Source organism: Bos indicus, chromosome 15, assembly GCF_029378745.1.
Source record: "Bos indicus isolate NIAB-ARS_2022 breed Sahiwal x Tharparkar chromosome 15, NIAB-ARS_B.indTharparkar_mat_pri_1.0, whole genome shotgun sequence".
Lineage (NCBI taxonomy): Eukaryota > Metazoa > Chordata > Mammalia > Artiodactyla > Bovidae > Bos > Bos indicus.
In genome coordinates this window covers 76,790,239-76,810,043 of record NC_091774.1, presented here as the reverse complement: position 1 = coordinate 76,810,043, position 19,805 = coordinate 76,790,239, and the positions used below count along the sequence as shown (strand labels likewise).

The 19,805-nt window shown below is 53.8% G+C and overlaps 1 protein-coding gene and 1 long non-coding RNA gene across 2 annotated transcripts in view; one reads left to right on the top strand and one right to left on the bottom strand.

Moving 5' to 3' along the window:
- CREB3L1 (cAMP responsive element binding protein 3 like 1) overlaps positions 1–15,013 on the bottom strand; it is a 37,053-nt gene extending 22,040 nt beyond the window's left edge. Inside the window, exon 1 of the mRNA XM_019975630.2 lies at positions 14,416–15,013. Coding sequence (XP_019831189.1) covers positions 14,416–14,517 — 102 coding nt within the window. The 5' untranslated portion in view covers positions 14,518–15,013. The remainder of the gene's footprint in view (positions 1–14,415) is intronic.
- On the top strand, positions 640–13,373 carry LOC139187376 (uncharacterized). Its single transcript, XR_011570950.1, has 2 exons — positions 640–2,177; positions 12,639–13,373. It is a non-coding gene; the product is annotated as an uncharacterized lncRNA (long non-coding RNA).
- Positions 15,014–19,805: the final 4,792 nt, after the last annotated feature.

Sequence of the window (19,805 nt, the reverse complement as noted above, 5' to 3'; positions counted from 1 at the left end):
AAAGACGGGAGGAGAGCCCTTCCCCTCCCCCGCAGGCTACCCCCCTCATACATTCCCGGACGGTTACTTGCCTCGTGGTCACTAGAAAATTGCCCCTATTTCAAGCTGAGGGGCCACCAGTCTGAGTCACTGTTGTGCCCTGTGTGGGGGTGGGGTGGGGGTAGGGTCAAGAGAGAACAGGGAGGGGCTTGGGGAAGGGAGGTGGGCCCCTGGGTACACAGTTATCAAACAGGCCCTCCCAGCCTTTTAGCATCACTCTCCAGTCATTTGACTTCCCTGATGGCTCAGACAGTAACCAGTCTGCTTGCTGTGCAAGAGACTCCGGTTCGATCCCTGATTCGTGAAGACCCCTTGGAGGAGGAAATGACAGCCCACTCCAATATTCTTGTCTGGGAAATTCCATGGACAGAGGAGCCTGGTGACCGAGCGACTAGCACACATTCATCCAGTCATTTGAGGGGAGGGGGCTGCAGGTGAGACCCAGGCATCCTCCCAGAGCTAGACTGGAAGGCTGCCCTGGACTCAGACTCAGGAGACCCCAGTTCAAGATCCAGCTGTGCTCTGAGATCTGGGCAGGCGCAGGTGGTGCCTTCTGTCCAGGCCTGTTTCCCCTGTGTTCCTATTAAGGCAGGGATGGCAGGCACAGGGTGAAGTGGACTAGTCCTCAGAAAGTGGGCTCTTTCCTCTGCCCTGGCCTCTCTGGGGATCATGAAGGGATGGAGCTGGTTTTCCTCATCCCTGGAGCCAGCCCCTCCCTGAGCCTTCCTGGCAGGGTATGGGGGGTGAAGGGAAGCACATTGTTCCAAGCTCCAACCTCACTCTCATCCCCCATTCCCCACAGGCCCCAGGAAGGCAGCTGCTGAGGTTTCATATTTTCCCCCTACCGAACGAACTCTTCACCACAGAGCCCAAGTCCAAATAAGCAGAAACGCTTCCGTGTGTGTGTGTGTGTGTGTGTGTGTGTGTGTGTGTGTGTGTGCGCGCGCATGCGCGCGCGCGCATGCGTGTACGCGTGTGCACATGCTACACAGATGTGGGCTGTGAGGTTCCTTCTTACACAGGGAAACCCCACCTCCCTGACCACGCAGCCCGAGATCCCTACCCGTAGACACATTCAGACTGCTCTCTATACAGCACGGCACAGGTGCTGTTGGATCAATACACATACCCTCTCTGGGCTCACACAGGCTGACACCGGCAGCCACTAAGAACCAACAAGGACACACTCCTCATATGTGATCAGACAGACATAGACTCCCATGCGCGCACACACACACGTGTGGTCACCCCAGTCACGGTCACAGACGTGCTCATGCACATTCTTACAGGAACACATACAACATCTCACACCACCACAGAACCGAATGCCGACTGTGCCAAGCCACACGCCTGAGTCATGTGACCCCCCAGTGAGGGAGCCTTGGGATTCCTGGGCTGGCCTGGGGCTGGGAGAGGGCGCCGCATGGGGAACGAGCTTTTCTGTGCCTGTGTGCTAGAGAAAGGAAGGGGGGAGAGGGAAGGGCAGCTGGTACCCACCACGGGCTGCCACTGTGCAGAGAATGGGCCACGGTCTCTCCAGCTCCCCCTGTCCTGTTAGGCTCTCCAACTCCCCCTCCTGACTTTGTGAGCCCATCCCTGGCCAGGCCACGGGGCCCTCAGGAAAGTGGGGAGCTGGCCGGCAGGTTCCCAGCCAGCCCCTGGCATCTCCTAACCAGGCGGCCCATGTTCTGTGGCCCAACCCTGGGGCGGGTGCCAGGTACTGTCTGGGCAGGAGGAAGCGATGGCAGTTAGTGCCGCCGCCCAGGGCTGGGATTAGCTGTGACTGGCACCACTGAGGGCACAGAAGCCCATGGTCTGGCTGCTGGAGATGTTGGTCCACAGGCAATGGCCAGAGGATCCCTGCGGGACAGCTCAGGACACTGGAGACTAAGTGCCAGGACTGGCACTGGAGACTGCGGGAGAATCAGGGCGTCTAATCCCATCCATCTATTCATCATTTATCTTCGTTAGTGTAGTGGTGAGTGTTCCCGCCTGCCACTTATTCATCATTTATGCATTTGTTCAGGGTTTACTGAGGACCTACTGTGCACCAGCCCTGCGGACACAGAGATGAACTAAGCCCAGTTCCTGTTCACAGAAGGCTTCCTGACTAGCAGTGTGACCACCCATTTCTGAAGGTAGGTTCAAGGCTTGAACTCTGCTCTGTCTCTCGAACAGTCTCCACCTTGCATCAAGAGGGATCTTCTAACATAAATATGACGATGCGACTTCCTTGCTCACTGTCCACTAATGACTCCCTTTGGCTCTTAGGTTAGTTGAGAAGTTCCTTAGTGTCGCTTGAAATGATCCAGCCGTGTCACCTCTGGGTCTTGCTGTGTCCAATCCTCATCTGTGTCTCCAAAGTCTAGCACCAGTCCCAGCACATCACAGGTGCTCAGCTGTTTGCCGAGTGACTGACTGAGCGAGTGGGTGAATGAAGGAAAGAGCCAGGGAGCAAAGGGACGGAGGCGTTTTTTTCTGCAGCTGAGCCTCCAGGAATGAACTGCCCTGAATTCCGCTCTAATGCCAGCTTGCTCCTGCTCCAGGCAGAGTTTCCATGTGTCTGGACACCTTCCCTCAGCTCCTCCCTAGTGGGGCCCATTGTACCCATTCTCCGGGTTGTTCCTTCCCAAGGCTTTGCTCTCTTAAGCCCCAGCCAGACCAGGTCCCCGGGGAACACAGCCCCCAACTCAGCGCTGGAGGCACTGTCCCCAGACTTAGGCCAGGCCCAAGAGTATAAATGGAGCCCAGTGGCCAGCCGGCTGGGCTGCTCTCCCGGCCCCTGGCCAGCTGGAAGGCCCTTTTGGGCCGGAGCCTGCCACCGGGCTCTGGCTGGAATTCCCTTGGCCTCTTCCCTCTCCTCTGTGCACTCAGCATTTGGCCTCTGGCTTCCTCAGCGGTCCCGGCCTGTCTGAGTTGTCCTCAGGTTTTATTTTTGGAAGAAGTTGCATTCTCTCTCTCCTTATTTACTCCCTTCCTTCAGGGAAGGTGTGGGACCCCCGGGCTCGGCTGGGGATCGGGCTGTGACTCTGAGGGGGTTGGACTTCTCTGGAGGAGGAACCTCCAAAGATGCCTGACCCATCTGATGCTTCAAAGCCAGCGGCCTCTGCTCTCCTTCCCCCACCCAGTGTGTGACTAATGCCTGCCCCTGCCCTTCTCGAAGAGCTCCACGATAGCCAAAAGAAATCATTACAATCTTAAGAGTTGAAAGGAATTCTGGCATCATCACGTCCATCCCCTTTTCCTTGTGGAGGCGATGGAGTTTAATGGTTATGAGCGGACAGACCCTGTTCTAATCCCAGCTCTGCTGCCTGCTGTGTAGCCTTGGGCAAATTACTTAACCTCTTTGAGCCTCTGTCTCAGCTATAAACTAGGAGTATTTATACCTACCCCAGCACTGGTGAGGTTGCTGTGAGGGTCAAATGAGGTCACACTTGCCAAGTGCTTTGTGCAGTGCAGGATACAGAGAAGGCTCCCTTCAAATGTAGTTATTATTATTGTTATTATTACGGAGAGGGAAACGGAGAGTCAGAAAGGGAATGGACTTGCCCAGGACCACATCGCCCCAGGTACGAAGCTGTTCCCAGAGTCTCCACCCTGTCTCCATCTCCCCTCCAAGGAGAAGGGAGGGGCAGGCATCATCAGCCCAGAGGAGGAATCTCCTTGAGTCAGTTGCTTGGGCAAAGCCCTGGGTCTTTAATGTCTGCCTCCTGCCTCAGGCCAGGCCCTCCTCTGACTCCACTGCCCCAAGGATTTCTTTCTTGCTCCCTGGGGGTGAGAGGTCCAGCACGCGGCCCCGAGGTGGACCCTAGGCCAGTGGGACTCTGAGAGGAGGGGGAAACGCTGGGTCCTGACATCACAGAGTGGAGAAGCTGGAGCCACAGCCATCAGGCCAGCTGGGGCCCTTCCAGCACGTCCAGATGTCTCAGGAATGTGCTGAGCTGGGAACTACCTCGGTCCTTCCCTCACTACCCCCAGCCCCTCAGCCCCTCATCTGCTTGCTCAAGCTCTGCCTCTGCCCAACCCCTGCCCTTCCTCTTTCATCTCTCCCCGGGAGAACCTCGCGTCCACTGTCCCTCTGGTACCTTGCCTCAGTCCAGCTCCCTCTCAGGCCTCTGAAGGGGTTGCCAAAGGCCAAAAAATTTTTAAAAAGCCCTTCCCCTTCCGCACACCCCATGGGCTGACCATGACCAATGGTGGGGAGATGGAAGACTGAGCTAACTGGGAGGGGAAAGTTCTGAGCAGATAATGCCTGCCAGATCCCAAATGTGGAACTGATTTGCAGCCCTGGGAGAGAGAGGGGTGAAGGCTTTGGGGTGGTAGAGGGCAGGGTTGATCCTCCTCTCTGGGAGGGTGATGGAAGGGGCTTTGGGTATCTTGTCCCAGATGATTGGTGGGAGGGCCAAGGAGAGGAGGTGCCAAGCTGGGCTGGGCTCAGAGGGAGGGCTCAGATCCTTCTAGGTTCCTTCAAGGTCAATAAGGACACACTTGGTCTGATAGTGGAGGGTCTTGAATTGTACTGTGGGGGTAAGGGAACCCCCTTAAGGTCTTGGGGCTGGGCCAGGAGGCAGGACATGGTTCAGATCAGAGCTAGGACAACTTGTATCTCTGCAAGGGTGGAGCTGCCTTGGGCCTCCCCAGGTCAGCCTGGCCCTGAGTGCTGGGGATGAGGCAGTCAGCAGGGAACTGGTGCTCTTGGCCAGTGTGCGAGTCACATCAGGGCAGGGGGTAGAGATCAGAGGAGAGAAGGGCCCTGGGGTCTGCTGCTGCCTCGGCCTGCTCTGGGCACAGAGAGGGCCCACGGTGCTGTCTGTCTGGTGGGAGAGGCCCTGTTCATGCAGACAGGCAGATAGCTGGGTTATCCTAATGGACGCTAGACCTCCTAGCACTGAGACAGTTCAGGACAGCTGGGACCACCACCCTGTCCAGCTCAGAACTCTGTTTGAAAACTTGCGTTGGCCCCCTTCTGCCAGCTGAAAACACTCCCAGTTCCTAAGCACAGCATTCAAGGTCTGTTACAGATTGATCTCAACTTCCCACTGTAGCTGGAATGCCTCATCTTTCCTTTCCCTCCAGCCTAGTTGGATGGCTCCTTAAACAGGCTAGAAGCTCCATGGCTGCAGGGCTTTTTGCTTGTATCATTCCCTGTACCTGGGAGGCCTTTACCCTTTATCTCCTCATTCTAACTCCTATCATCTTTTAAGGTCCAACTTGGTGCTGCTTCCCCCAGGAAGCCTTCCTTGATCATCCAGCTGGAAGAATCCTATCCATCTTCACTGTAGCACTCATAGACAGTTAGGTCACTGGTTAATATCATGCCTTGAACTCTAATTATCCACAATGGGGCCCATCTCTCCTTCTAAACTTTAACCACCTTGAAGGTCAGATACAGGATGGATTTTATCCTGAACCCACTGCAGGGCTTCACATAGGCCTGGCATATAGTATACCTAATAATAATAATGATAGTTGATATTTATATGCCAGGTACTGAAGCTCCAGTACTTTGGACACTTGATGTGAAAAGCCAACTCATTGGAAAAGACCCTGATGCTGGGAAAGATGGAAGGCAAAAGGAGAAGGGGGTGACAGAGGATGAGATGGTTGGATGGCATCACCAACTTAACGGACATGAGTCTGAGCAAACTCTGGGAGATAGGGAAGGACAGGGAAGCCTGGTATGCTGCAGTTCGTCGGGTCGCAATGGGTTGGATAAACTTAGAGACTGAACAACAGCTGTTCTAGCTCCTTCCATGCAGTACCTGATTCAAATTTCAGAAGACCAGGTAAGTGCTATCAGTACTGCCATTTAACAGTTGAGGAAACTGAGGCACAGAGAAGGGAGAGTAAGCGAGTGGTTGAGCCAGGATTTGAACCTAAGCTCTGGCTGCAGAGTTTGTGCTCTTAAGGACACGTGACAACACTGGGTGTAGAAGGAGTGGTGGATTTTTCTGCCGCCCCAGTCCCACCTAGTACAGGGCCAGACACAAAATACGGGCCCCCATTCCATGCACTGGGTCTTCACCCGGGTTTCCGGGTTTGCCCATCCCTGGCCATCCCTCTCCTGATGTCCTGGAAGACAGAGCCCTAAGAAAGGGCCTGGGGTCTTCTGCTTTTACCCAAAGAAGACAGCTTTTCAGCTTCAGAGAGGTCAAACAGACAGGCAAATAAAACCCCCATGGTTAGGGATCGGCAAAGGGATGAAGCTGGGACATTCCTCCAAGGGCTGTCCGGTGCTGGGGACCTGCCTTTCTGACAACGACAATCAGGATAAAAACACCAGAAACAACTACTGTTTTGTTTATAGGGGGCTTGCCATGTGCCGTGCGCTGTGCTAGACTCTGCAAGAGTTATCTGACTGAGTTCTTAAGAACCCTGTGTGCTACAGTCATCTTTCCTTTATGGATGAGGAAAATAAGCTCAGAGAGGTTAAGGCGCTGTCCAAACTGACCCAGATGATGAGCGGTGAGAGCCACAGTTTGCTCCCAGGTCTGGGCAGGGCTAAAATCGACCACTAGTGGCCACCCCACCCACCTCAGGTATGGCTTGGCTTCCCAGGGCTTCTGAGGTATCTGCCGTCTGACCTGGGACTTGCTGTCAGGTTAGGTGGGGTCTGGGAATAGGCACCAGGTCTCAGGAGAGTTCCTATCCAGGATCTGCCCAGAGTGGAGTGTGGATTTAGAGTCTGCAGCTCAACTTTTCCAACTCATGCAACTTTGAGATCCCAGGATATTGAGACCTGGGTCAATTTCTTGAGCTAGTAGTGAGTGCCTAGGTGTCCATTTTATTACACTTTGTAATTCATATATATGCGTATATATATATTCTCTTATGTGCATGACATATTTCATATAGAAAAGGCCACCATAATTAGGAGATTGGGATTCATACACACACTACTGTATATCAAGTAGATCTAACAAGGACCTACTGTGTAGCATAGGGAACTTTACTACTCAATATTCTCTAATAACCCATATGGGAAAAGAATCTGAAAAAGAATGGATATATATATGTATGTGTAAGTGATTCACTTGGCTATAAACTCGAAACTAACACAACATTGTAAATCAAGTATACGTCAATGAAACTTGGAAAAAAACAGAAAGAAAAGGTCCATGATAGAGTAAAAGGCATATGTGGGATTTAGGTGAAGATTCACTACTTGATAAATAAACAAAAGCCACCTGAAGTACCATCAAAGCTGGACGTGTGGAAGTACCCTTTCTTCCATTACCCACCCACCCCCTTGTTCATCCGTCACCCCTTCTCACTTCTTCCTTCCATCTATTCAATAAATAAACATCTCCTGAGCACTCAATCACTGTGGCCATGACTAGGGAGTAGACAAAAATAATTGCCCTCCCCTCAAGAACTCTCAGTCCAGTTCAGCAACAAGGAAACTGAGGCCCGGAAAGGGGAAGGGACTTGCCCGAGGTCACACAGTGAGCTGGGGCGATGAGGTGAGGAGCAGGGGGGACGTTCCGCAGAGGGGAACACACGGGGAAGGCTTAGCCCTGCCTGCCTCCCTGGCAAGTCCCCTCAATTGCTGCTTTAAAACTGCCTGCCAGGGGCTTCCCTGGTGGTCCGGTGGGTAAGAATCCACCTGTCAATGCGGAGGGCAAACGTTCAATCCCTGGCCCGGGCTTGGGAGGGGAGCATCCCACACACTGTGGGGCAACTAAGCCCCTGCGTCCCAACTACTGAACCTGCCCTCCTAGAGCCGATGCTCTGCAACAATAGAGGAGTCCCTGCTCGCCCCAACTAGTGTAAGCCTGCACGCCTCAGTGAAAACCTAGCACAGCCAAAAATAAGTAAATGAGCATTAAAGGGAAAAGCAAAGCAAACTGCCTCCTGGCTCTCCATGCGGGCCTGAAGAGCCTGCCTTTCTCCACTGTTGCTTTCATTTCTGTTATTCTTTTGGAAGGGGGAAGTGGGGGACAGCTGCTGCTGCTGTCCAGCTGTTTGGTCGGACCACACAGCCCAGCCCAGATGTGTCAGCCGCTCTGTGATGGGTGAAGCGGCTCCTGGGCCCAGAACCAAAGGGTCAGGGCAGCTGCAGCAAGGGCTCTGTCCTGCAAGAGCTGGGGGACGAGGCACACTGAACCCGGCAGCAGGGAAGCCCAGTATTGCTCCAGCCATGAAGCTGGCCTCTCGGATGACATGCTGTGTACAGGTTGTAAGTTTCGGGATCTTTGACATTCCAGGGATATCCCCTTTGATCTGTTTTCTCTCACGGTCAGAGATCTGGGCTGTATCTTGCCCGCCCTCCCAGCTTCCCCTGAACCAGACATCCTCAAGCCTACCTTCTCCCCAGTCCTGCTCCAGGGTTCTACTACCTACTCTGCCTGCTGAAGTGGATTACATCGTGTTCTAGCCAGAGCAATGCTCGTGGTCTTGACTTAACTCCACCCAGACCTTCCTCCTCCATCCTGCCCCCTGGAGTGCCGAGCCAGCCAGAAGAACAGCCTGTTCTCTGGCTTCTGGAGCTGGTTTCTTGAGGGAGGTTCAAGGGCAAGCCATGTCCCACAGAGGGATGCTCTGAGAGGACTTGGGACCAGGACTTGCAGGAGAAACACCATATGGGGGAGGGGAATACACAAAGTGGGGTGCCCTTCATCCTTCCCTGTCCTGGTACAGTGGCCAGCCAGACCCTCCTGGGGAGTCCTGGAGGCTGCAGAGAGCAAAGCTCCAAGATCCCAGGTAGGCCAGGGAGTGAGGATGAAGAGAACGTAGGGGAAGGGACGTGGGGTCTCTCCTCTCACAGGCCAGGCAATGTGTTGGCTCTGCCCTTAAGGCTCTAGGCATCCACAGTGCCCTAAAGATGGGAGTAGGTGAGGGTGAAGGCGAGGCCCCTCTGCTATCTGCAATCTCAAACGTTCCTTGCCCTAGAAGGCAAAGTTCAAATCAGAACAAGAATGGTAGAGAAGACAGGGCTTTCTCCCCCTTGACCCCATGGGACCCTGCCCTGAGAACAGCATTTAGATCTCCTCTCCTCTGTAAGTGTTGGTTTTCTCATCTTCACAAGGGACAATAATGCCCGTATACCAGGCTCAGTAAAATGGACACAGCCCCAGTCCTCCCTGCTGAAATGCCTCCTGATAACTCCTTTGCCAACAGGGGATGGGGATATTGGAGAGGGAGGGAGTGGAGGCCATCTCCTCTGAGTCTTCCAAGACCAGCAGCCCAGCTGGGGGCGCCTCCTCGGCTCCCTTGGTGCCCTGCTCCCTCGTGGCATCCGTGCCACTCTGTCAACATCCATGTCTGTCTCTCTCACTCGGTCGTGAGTGGCTGGAGGTCACTCTTCACGGTGACCGGCACTGGCGCTCATTTGGTTCCCAGTTGTTAAAGGATGGGATGTGTGTGTTGAAGAATAACCAAGCAAATTCCCGGCCAGGCCAGGGAAGCCGGAGGGCCCTCACAGCAGAACGGGGCATAGACAGCATTTTCGTGGGATCCAGTATCCCCGTTACCCTCAGGGCTGGCCAGGCCAGGACCCGAGAATCCGGGGCCCCCTCTGGAATTATCAGTACACGTCCTGAACACTCAGGCCTGTCTTTACGAAAACTGTCTCCCCTTCCCTTACAAGGACTGCCTTGATCTGCAGTCATTTTCTCTACAAATACAGTAAACCCTTGAAATGGAGCAAAGTACACTGCAACAGGACCCAGACTTGGCTTCTGGCCTATACCTGGGGCCCACCTCAAATAAAGGTGGGCAAAACTCTTATCTTTGTGGGCAGGTAAAGAAGTGGCTGCCTTGTGCTCCTTTAGAATGTCCTTAGTTTGGTCTGCTGCATGTACTGAGGTTTCACATCTTTACTTTTGTGTTTTTTTGTGATAGTACAGACCATCTGAAAAGTACTACTTTTCATTGATCTCACAATAACATAACTCCACATTTTACATGATTGAAAATTCCTGCACTCGGTTTATTGTCTCACGGCAGAGTTTTACTGTATTAAGTGCCTATTTGGTTTCATGGTACTGTGCTAGGTTTATGGCGATGAACACAACTGACATGGTCTCTGTTCTCAGGGAACTTGCTTACTCACAGAGGAAATGGACAATAAGCTGATAACTGTAAGCTGGGATATAGGCTATGAAGAAATCAAAGGGCTGAAACAAGGACTTCCCTGGTGGTCCAGTGGCTGACTCCACACTTCCGCTGCAGGGGCCATGGGTTCAATCCCTGGTCAGAGAAGTGAGATCCTGCAAGCCATGCAATATGGCCAACAATAGCCACAAAGAACTGAAACAAAATGATGGAGGGAGTCACTTAAGGTGGTTGGAAAGGCTTCTCTAACAAGGTGACGTCTGAACTGAGGAAGATGAGATGGAGCAAGCATTCTAGAGGTCAGGAATAGCACGTACATAGGCCCTAGGGCAGGACTAGAAAAGATTTAGTTTTAAGCTGGGTGAGTGTGGATCCAGGTGTCCCAGAGCAACCTGAACAATGGGAAACGGGGGAAGATGGAAGCCTTGGAGCTAACCCATGCTCAAGGGTGAGGCCTAAGCCACAAGTTCAAATATGCTGTGGATCAGTCAGCTGGAGACCATCCTAGACCAGGGGCTATGGCACTCTGCACCGAGGGTAGGGATGATTCAAGGCAATGATAATTTATTGGAAATCTTCCTGAATTTCAGAGACAGCATGGGCCACAGGACCCTGATGGCTGGAGGAGATGAGCATCCTTTTTACTCTTCCCTAAAGAACGTGCGGCCTGGCCTGGGTTCCCTTTCATTCATCAGCAGTGGTTGGTTGAAACCTCCTTTGTGCCAAGCACTGCCCTAGGCACTGGGGGGATACAGCAATGAACAAGACAGATAAACACCTGCCCTCAAGGAGCTCACATCCTAGCTGGGCGGAGGGGGAGCGAAAACAAAATACAAAGCTGCCCACAACAAACTCAGCATTTTGGAAGAAGAGGAGGTGTCTGGAGTGATCTCCCTTCCTGAATGGGGGTTCTGAGATTTGGGCTCCTCCATTAGTTTTTCTCTATTAGTTTTTTTCTAGTAGATTCTATTTGGAGACTAGAGTTCTTTCCTCCTTGGATCCTCTTTCCTGTTGGTGAAAATTTAAAGAGAAACACACACACACACCCCTCCTCTTTTAAGGGCTGTTAAAGGCCCACACACAGACAAAGAAACACCCAAATGCACATACTTCTCTAATCTCCCTAAATCCCCCAAAGGCTGGGGTGGTGATGGTAGCGGCCCTGCTTAGCACAGGAGAAGCCAGGCTAGGGGGCCTGGGGACAATGATCAGCCTTAGCTCTCACACCCCTCTTCTCCAGGCCTGGTCCCTGGTCCCAGTCATTCCCACACCTGGCCTCCCCAGCTGCAGGGAGGTGAATGAGTGTGCTGGGCAAACATCCTTGCAGCTTCCTGCTGCGCCCCTCGGAGACAACAGAACTCTTCTTCCGCCTTCCCCTCCTCCCCACACCCTCCCAGCTGTGGGGCTTCTCTAGGATCCAGAGCCATTTCCCTCTAGAGAAACCAGAGTCATCCTTTCCCCTGAGCCAGAGGACGGAGCTGGTATCTCTCTCTGGGGACGTGACCTGTTCTCCCTCTGGTCCTTTATCCCAGTTTTCTGAACACCAGGCCCTCTCTCCTACCTGCCCAGGGGTTGAGGGGTCCCAGGGAAGAGGGCTGTAGTTGGGGGGAGTGGTAGACATCAGGAACTGTGGGAGAGTGGGGAGGGGATGGGAGGAGAAGCCCCCTCACTGGGCAGGAAAGGGAGCTCCTTCCCAGGGATGTCTCTGAGAATCACATAGACTAGATTGCCACAGGATAAAGATGTCCTCATAGAAGGAAAAATACAGCACCCCTGGCCACCCCCAAGCACACAAGACTTATGCAGAGTATGAAACTCATTCTCCTGTCTCTAAGAGCATGCATATTTCTTACACATGTGCTCAGGGTGAACATCCTTTTTGATGTTTTGCCTTTTTAATAGAGTAATAGAGCATATATGGTTTCTACTGTGACTTCATGGCCTTTATCTGGATTTTTAAGGATAGTGAATAACCTACCCTCCATCTTCCAGACTGAGAAGCACACAGACCTCACTCATTCCCATCTTTAACCCTGGAAACACTTTCCTATCCTTATGCAGAAAGAAAAGGGAGTTGGGGATGAGGTTGGAATGGGTTCCCAACTGGGAGGGATCTTAGATATCTAAAGGGAGGCACCAGAAAAGGAAGGTAACTTGCTCAGGGGCACACAGCAACTCCTATCGGAGTAGTCCTTACATTCATCTCCATTAATCTCCAGAGCATGCTACCTATGGAAACTTACCTGGCAGGCATCATCCTACATTAATCTTCAATTTTCTCACTAAATCTCTATAATAACACTACGGGAAAGCCCTCTATAGCTCCATGTTTCAGATAAAGAATCCAAGGCCCACAGGAGGAAAAGTCACTTGTCTAAACTGCCCAGCTGGCTGGCAGCAGAAGCACAGCTAGAACCCAGTTTCCTGATTCCCATCCCAGGAGCTTTCTTTCCTCTTAGAAATTCTTTCCTCTCCCCCTGCCTCACCTGGCTTTGCTTGGGCCTGAGATAAGGAGCTCCCTCAGCAGAGTTTTTCCTCCCCAGGCCCAGTACTGGATATCACTGTCTGATCACAATCACGCACCCTTTCCTGCGCTGGACCAAGGCCCAGATGAGCAGCTGGGGGACACAAGGCTCAATGCAGCCGCAGCAGGAGGCTGTAGGCAGCAGAGTTCATTCAGAAGAAAGCCCAAATCGGAGCTGCTGCGGGCTCAGGGAACCTCACAGGGGGCTCCAGCAACAAAGGCATGCGCTCCAGCAAGCCCCGCTCCCTCTGACCAGTGTCTGTCACCAGCTTCAGGAGGAGTGCGTGGAACCCCAGATCCCTGGGCCACAGCATCCTTGGAAAGACTGATCCAACCTCTCCCTGTATTGTAAACGAAGAAACAGGCGCAGGCGGGAAACCACAGCCCAGGCTCCCAGGGAGAAGCAGAAGCAGAGGCGGGACTAGAACTCCGGTCTCCCTGCTACCAGGTCAAGCTCTCTCCCCTCCTCCTTGTCTGCAGAAGTGTGCTTTCTCTGGCTGGAACCCGGGACCTTCCTCAGACAGCAGGGTGACCTGGATCTGCTGCCTAATGGAGGACCAGGGGACCTCTCACTCCGTGCCTCCCTGACTCGCGTTCCTGTCTTTGGGCTTGTTTACCCATCAGCAGCATGGGACAGTTTAGGTGGAAGTCCAAGATGCCCAATCCCTTAAATCTGTGTGCACTTGACTCTTGTCTGCCAAATTCATGGTACTCCCAGGAGTTAGAGGTCAGCAAATAGAGACCCTTGAGATGATTACTGAGTGCATGAGAGAGAGAGGCAGTTCACTGCCTGGGGTGGGGATCCCCTCAGAACCCCCAAGCTGTCCACGTTTCAACTCTGCAGGCCCTTCTGAACCCCAATGCTTTCTCCCCTTACAGAGCCCATCTCCCACCCCACCCCCAATCCCAGCGCCTTAAGGCTGAGCCCGAGAGAAGGAGGGAGGGAAGAAGAAAGAAGCCACGTTTCTTTACCGGGGGTGGGCGCGGGGAACAGAAGAGAAGCATAAGCCCGGAGACACGGATAGTTACAAGCCGCAAGGAGAGAGACTCGAGGGGCTGAGAAACAGACCCAGAGAAAAACCTCCCTCCTCCTGAGCGATCACCCTGTGCTGCCCCCGACCAGTTGAGGGTCAGGTCCTTCCCTGGGGGAAATCTCTGGCCTGATTTCCTGGGGGGCAGGCACGGCAGCACCCCTGAATTTCCGAGTCTGGCTCAAAATCGGGGTCTGGCTCTGGCCCACCCCCCGCCCCCATGGGCGTCTGGTCTCTGGCCCTTCGAACACTCCCCTGTGCGCCCCCCAGCGGAGAGCCAGAGGCAGAGCCACCGAGGTCCTAAAGGGGGCGCAGGAAAGGGCGCCACCACTTTGTGTCCAATCTGGCCCCGGAACCCCGGGCTCGGGGCTGGAGGACGACTAGGAGAACTGGGGCAGGGGCAGAATCCGTGTCTCTTGAGCTCATATTCGGGGATCGGATGGCCCCGACTCCTCGACGAGTTCCCTTCCCCTGGAAGGCCGAGGCCAGTGTATCCACACGGACCCGAGCCCCCAGGAGGAGCGCGGACTGGCGCAAGCTCGGAGGCTCCGGTCCAGGTTCGGGGTTCCAGGGAAGTGTCGAGGGATCGGGTCACCGAATCTCAGAGCCCGAAGTACGTGTCTCTCAAGGGGACCCAGCGCCGAGCCTCCCTCCCCCCCACTTCTGCCCTGTGATGTATATAGTCCCGTTCTTCTGGAGGCCCCAGGTGCACCGCGAAGAGGCGTAAGGAGTGGAGGAAGGCGAAGCCCAGACCCTTCATCTTACCGCATTGTTGAGGAAATCCGACTCGTTCAGATCCCCCAAGTCCAGGAAGCTGGATCCGGGAAACAGCCTGTCGGCCGGGAAGGGCTCCAAGACGGCGTCCATCACGGCCGGCTCCGGAGACCCCCCCAACGGCTGGGCTTCCCCTCACTCCAGGGCGGCGGCGCGCCCGGCCCAGAGCTCCGGCCCGAGCGTTGGCAAGCGGGCGGGGTGGGAGGGGGGAGCGGGCAGGTCCCGGGCGAAGCCCCGGGGGAGGGGCGGGCAGAGGCCGCGCGGCCCCGGGTCGGGGGCGCGGGGGGCGCGGAGGCCTTTAGGGCAGCGGCGCAGAGCGGGCTGCGCTCAGGGGCCCCGGGCGCACCGTGGGCATCTAGCCGACTCCTCCTCCGCTGGCTCCTGCCGGGGCACAGCTGGCTTCCATGGGGAGCCCGGGAGTGGGGCTGAGGGCTTGAGGAGCCCCCCGGACAGGGTGGGAGCCGGGGGCGGGGGAGCTGAGCGCTCCCCCCTGAGACTGGGTGGCTGCCGGGCGCTCCGCTCTCTCTGCGTCTCCCTCTGCACGGCTTCTGTCACTTTTCCTCTCTGCGAAGCCGGGAACCCCGGGCTGGTTAGCCCAGCTGGCCGAGGCGCCACGCCTCCCACATCAATATTCACGATAATTTCATATTAATGAGGAGGGGGTGTGGTCTAGGCAATCATTTCCCTACTCCTTTAAAGAGACAGCTGCGAGCTAGCCTTGCAAATCTCTGTTGCTCGAGGTAGGGGCTTGAAGCAAATATTTCCTAGCTCCAGTAACCATGTTCTTTGAACCTCAGCTTCTTAAGGCTTTGCCAACCACACTCCATTAAGTTCACGAGGGAGCTGAGTTATTTCTATTCCTCTAGGCTTATGCAGGAGTCTGAACCAAGTCCAAAGTCAGGGAATTCCATCTCACAGGCCCTCCACAAATCTCCTCTCATTGGGGGGATTTTCAGGTCTCCTCCTCCAAGAAGCCTTCCCTGACCCCAGACTGAAGCAGTTACCATTGCTATACCTTCACAGGATATGGTGTGCTTACCTCCTTGATAGTCATTGTTTGCTCCTGTATCTCTGACCCCTCTGGACTCAGATCCCTAGGGCAAAGACTGTATCCGGCTTTCCTGTGCGTGAAAGTTATTGGGGGTGGGGGTGGGGAGGAGTGGGGGGGGGGGAGGAGTGGGGGGGGGAGGAGTGGGGGGGTGGGGGGGTGGTAGGAGAGATGAGGTAAGGACCCCTCTTCTCATCAAGTACCCCTAATGGTTCTGAAGAGCTAGAAGTTGGAGAATAGTGACCATGTAGTCTGTGTGAGCCAAGATGTGGGCTGGCTGCATGCTCCGTGGTCACGGGACACTCCCAGGCCCCCTGGATCCATTATCTAAGTGACTCGCTCCAGAGTACAGCTTAATCTCTTGAAAGGGCTGATAAACAATCACCAGGCACCTGAGCAAATGGATATGGCCAGAAAGTCACTCCCTCAGAGGGCTGGGCTCATGGTTCCTGCCCAGAAGTCATTAATAGGATTAAGTGTGTCCTCCTTGTTTGGAGCTTTTAATTAGCTCAGGAACCAAAAGGCCTTTGAGAAGCGGAGATGTCATTGCAGTTAAGCCAGGGATGTCACCCAGATTGCTCTCTCAGTGCCAAGGTGGGGAAAGGGCACACCTAGGCTGAGATAGCAGCTGTTTGCTTGCCTGGGGTAGGCTGGGAGGCATGTGGCTTTCTGCCCATCTCCTGATCCAGTTGACATAGTTCTGGAGAATGAAGTTCTGACCCTCCAGATTGTCATATGACTATTAGCTCCTGGACCTCCTGGAGAGTTTGTTCCTAAGAAACTGGGAATACAGCCCATGCTCTGGGGACCAGTTCACCAGCAATGCAACTCTGAGAAGCTGTGCTATGTGCTAAGTTGCTTCTGTTGTGTTTGACTCTTTGTGACCCTGTGGACTGTATAGGCTTCTCTGTCCACAGGATTCTCCAGGCAAGAGCACTGGAGTTGGTTGCCATGCCCTCTTCCTGGGGATCTTCCTGACCCAGAGGTTGAACCCACATCTCCAGCATTGCAGGCAGATTCTTGACCACTGAGCCAACAGGGAAGCCCTCTGAAAGTTAGGCTGGGCCAGAAAGAAATCAGTTCACTCTCTAAACAGTGGCAAGTAGAAGGAGGGTGCTGAGACTGTGGGTGTTTTCCCTAGGTGTGTCACATCTGGCCAACTGGGGAGCAGTCAGACACTGAGAATTTGACTGACCCTTCGTGGGGAGGGGGGCAACGGTTGTGATCTCTGGCTAGGTGGACAAGCCAGTCCATGGTGGGCGATTTTGTGACTACAGGTGTCTGGAGTCCTGGCTCCTGAGCTGGAGTCTCTGCAGGCTCCCAGGAGGAGCAAAAGTGCCCCTCTGCCTGAGGTTGGCTGGAAATTGTGCCTGTGTTCCTCCCAGCCTGCTCTGTAATTAGAGACACAGGCACCACTTAAGTGATGGGGAAGATTATATAGTTTTAGATAAATAAGATTAGAATGTCCTCTCTTTCCTGATTCTTACCCAGGTGAACACCCCAGGACACCATTGAAAATAATCCTGGGGAGACACTCTGGTTCTGGCACCTCCTGTGGAGTCTGAGAAGCGGGGAGCTCCCAGGAGAATTTCTGGGGGGAGGAGAGAAGAGCGGGAAGAGGAATGGGTGGTGCAGAGCCTAGCACGTCCCCAGCCAAGGTGAGGATGGCAGGGGGTTTCTTCACACATCCTACAGGTGTTATTGAGCACCTGTGAACAGTCCCTAGACCTGGCCCTGGGGTACAGTGGTGATTCAGAACTTATATTCTAGAGTGAATGAGGAAGGAATGGGCACACAAATAAATAAATAGTTCATTTCAGATAGTGATAGGACTATGAAGGAAATAAGTGTGGTATGATGGAGTGTAAGGAAGGCTTTTTTGAAGAAGTGATGTGTGAACTGAGAACTGAAGTTATTTCTGGGGCAAAATGGAGGGAAAAGCATTCCAGATAGAGGGAACAGCAAGTAGAAGAGAAAGCAAGAGAAGGACTGGGAGGGGCAGGCAGTGACAAAGGAGAGAGAAGATGAATGTGAAATCCCGAGGCTATATGCACATATACACTGACACTGTTCAAGTGGTAAAAAAGAACTATGCCTGTTGAGATCCAAGGGCCCACCTGAAGCCTTCTATAGCAGCCATCCCCTCTGTATCTACTCCTTTCTCTCCTTTTTTTTCCCATACCGCAGGGCATGAGGGATCTTAGTTCCTCAACCAAGGATTGAACCTGCACTCCTGCAGTGGAAGCACAGATTCTTAAGCACTAGGCCTCCAGTGAAGACCCCGTTATCTATATCTCTTAAAGATTTTCCAGAAAAGAAGACTAGACAGCTCACCGGGTCTACAGTCTGGGCTCTGACCAGCTGGGAGGGTCTGCTTCCTCCAGGCCTGTCCTGAGGCCAGGCCTGATCCCACAACCCAGACATCTCAGGCCCCTTCTGTACATCTGAAGGGGTGGGGAAAGGAGGCCCAGATTGGTGTTTCAAACATCCCCAAATGCTCCAGGTCAGGAAAAGCTCACAGACCATAGCCCCTCCGGTTGTGGGCTCAGCAACATCCGGTTGGTGTTGTCTGCAGCAGCTCCAGCTGTGAAGCGTAATGCATAAAGATGCCCCAACCCAGGCAGTGACGCACAGGAGAGAGGTTCAGAGATAAGCTTCCTGCCTGTCCCAGACACTGTAGGTCAGGTGGAGAGAGAGCTATCTGCCAGGTTGAGCTGTGAGCAGGAAAGGTGTGTGTCCATGTGCATGTGCATGTGTGTGTGTGTGTGCATGCGAGTGTGTGAGGGTAGGGGGCCTGGCTGGGCACTGCCACACTTTGACACCCTTAGAGAGTCACTGCCCTTCTCTGGGTCTCAGTTTTCACATCTGTCAAATGGGAGAGGTATTCTTGATGCCTAGGGTCCTGTCTTCTCCAAGCACTTTCCAGATGTGTCCTTAGCAGGCCAGGAATGGTAGAGAGTAGGGGGAGATGGGGTGAAGGGCCTGCCTCCTTAGGAGGCCCAGTGCTCTGATTTTCCAGGCTTTGGCCCTGGAGCCTCGAGGAGGGTGCAAGGCTGGGTGTTTACATTTGGCAGGCAGGCCCTGGGTGGTGGTGAGAAGGTTGCCCAAAGTAAACCTGCCTTGTTTGCCTGGATTGTAAAGGGAAAAACGCTTTGGCACACTGTACCAGGAACTTCTGAGAAATGAAAGCATATTCATCCTGGAGATTAGGCTGACTTCCGGGGCACAGACGGGGGCCCTTTGTTCTCTTGTGGCTCCCTCATAGGGGCCACATGACTGCCCCCTCTGTACCTCCCGCTGGGGTGGAAGTGGAGTCCCTGGGGTGGCACCCTGCCAGGAGGGTGGAGGTGTGCCTCAGACCCCCAGCTCTCCATCATCTTGGCCTGCGGTTCCTTCCCGGCTCCACCGGAAACCGTAAAATACCTAACTGGTGTTGAGAATTTGCTTTGTGCCGGGCACTAAATACTTTGACTTGTATTATCTCGTTTAATTCTTGGAACACGCTGGGGAGATGAATATCGTATTCACTGATTCTGAGAAACACATTTAAACATCTCTGAAATCAGAAAGTGTCTTACAATCGGGAGCATGTTATGCTTGAATGGACAGTGTTTTTTTTTTCCTTCTTAATGTACGGTGCCAAACAAATGGCAAATCGTAGGATTATAACATCTTAGATTCGATGAAACAGGATATTATTATCATCCCCAGTCTGCAGATGAGAAAAGGAGGCTCAGAGAGTTCACCGGACTTAACCAGTCCTTTATTTTGCAGGAAACCAAGCCCTCGAGGCCTCGGAGGCTTTCCTTAGGTCAGCCAGCTTCAGTGAGACAGAGATAGGACTGAAATCCGGGCCTCTGGGCTCCTCACCCGGGGCCCTTTCCACTCACCCCAGATGAACTGGGTTTGCTCACTAGGGAGAGGCAGGCGCGGAGGGGAGGGCCTTCCTCAGCGGCCAGTGAGTCACCGGCCACCCTACCTTGGAGAACGGCCTTAAAGATAGAATTTTTTCCCCCTCTCCAAATTCTCTGAAGACTGAAGTTCCTTAAGGACTAAGAAAACACTTGTCTCCCTTCCAGCTCCTTTTCCTGGTAATTATTTTAGCTTGTCTTTCCCTGAATTTCTCTCCGCTGTCCCATCCCACGACGACAGGCAGGCCCGCCCCTTCTTGGCCCAGCGTCGGCCCCGCGGCCTGGGGAACGGCTCCACCCACTTCCTGCTCTGCTTAGGGTCCTGCTCTGATCTCCCCCTTCTTTCTTCTACCTCGAATCACCTGCACCCACTGGGCTTCCAGATGCCTCTGTCACCCAGGCTGCTGGCTCCAGCCCCCAGG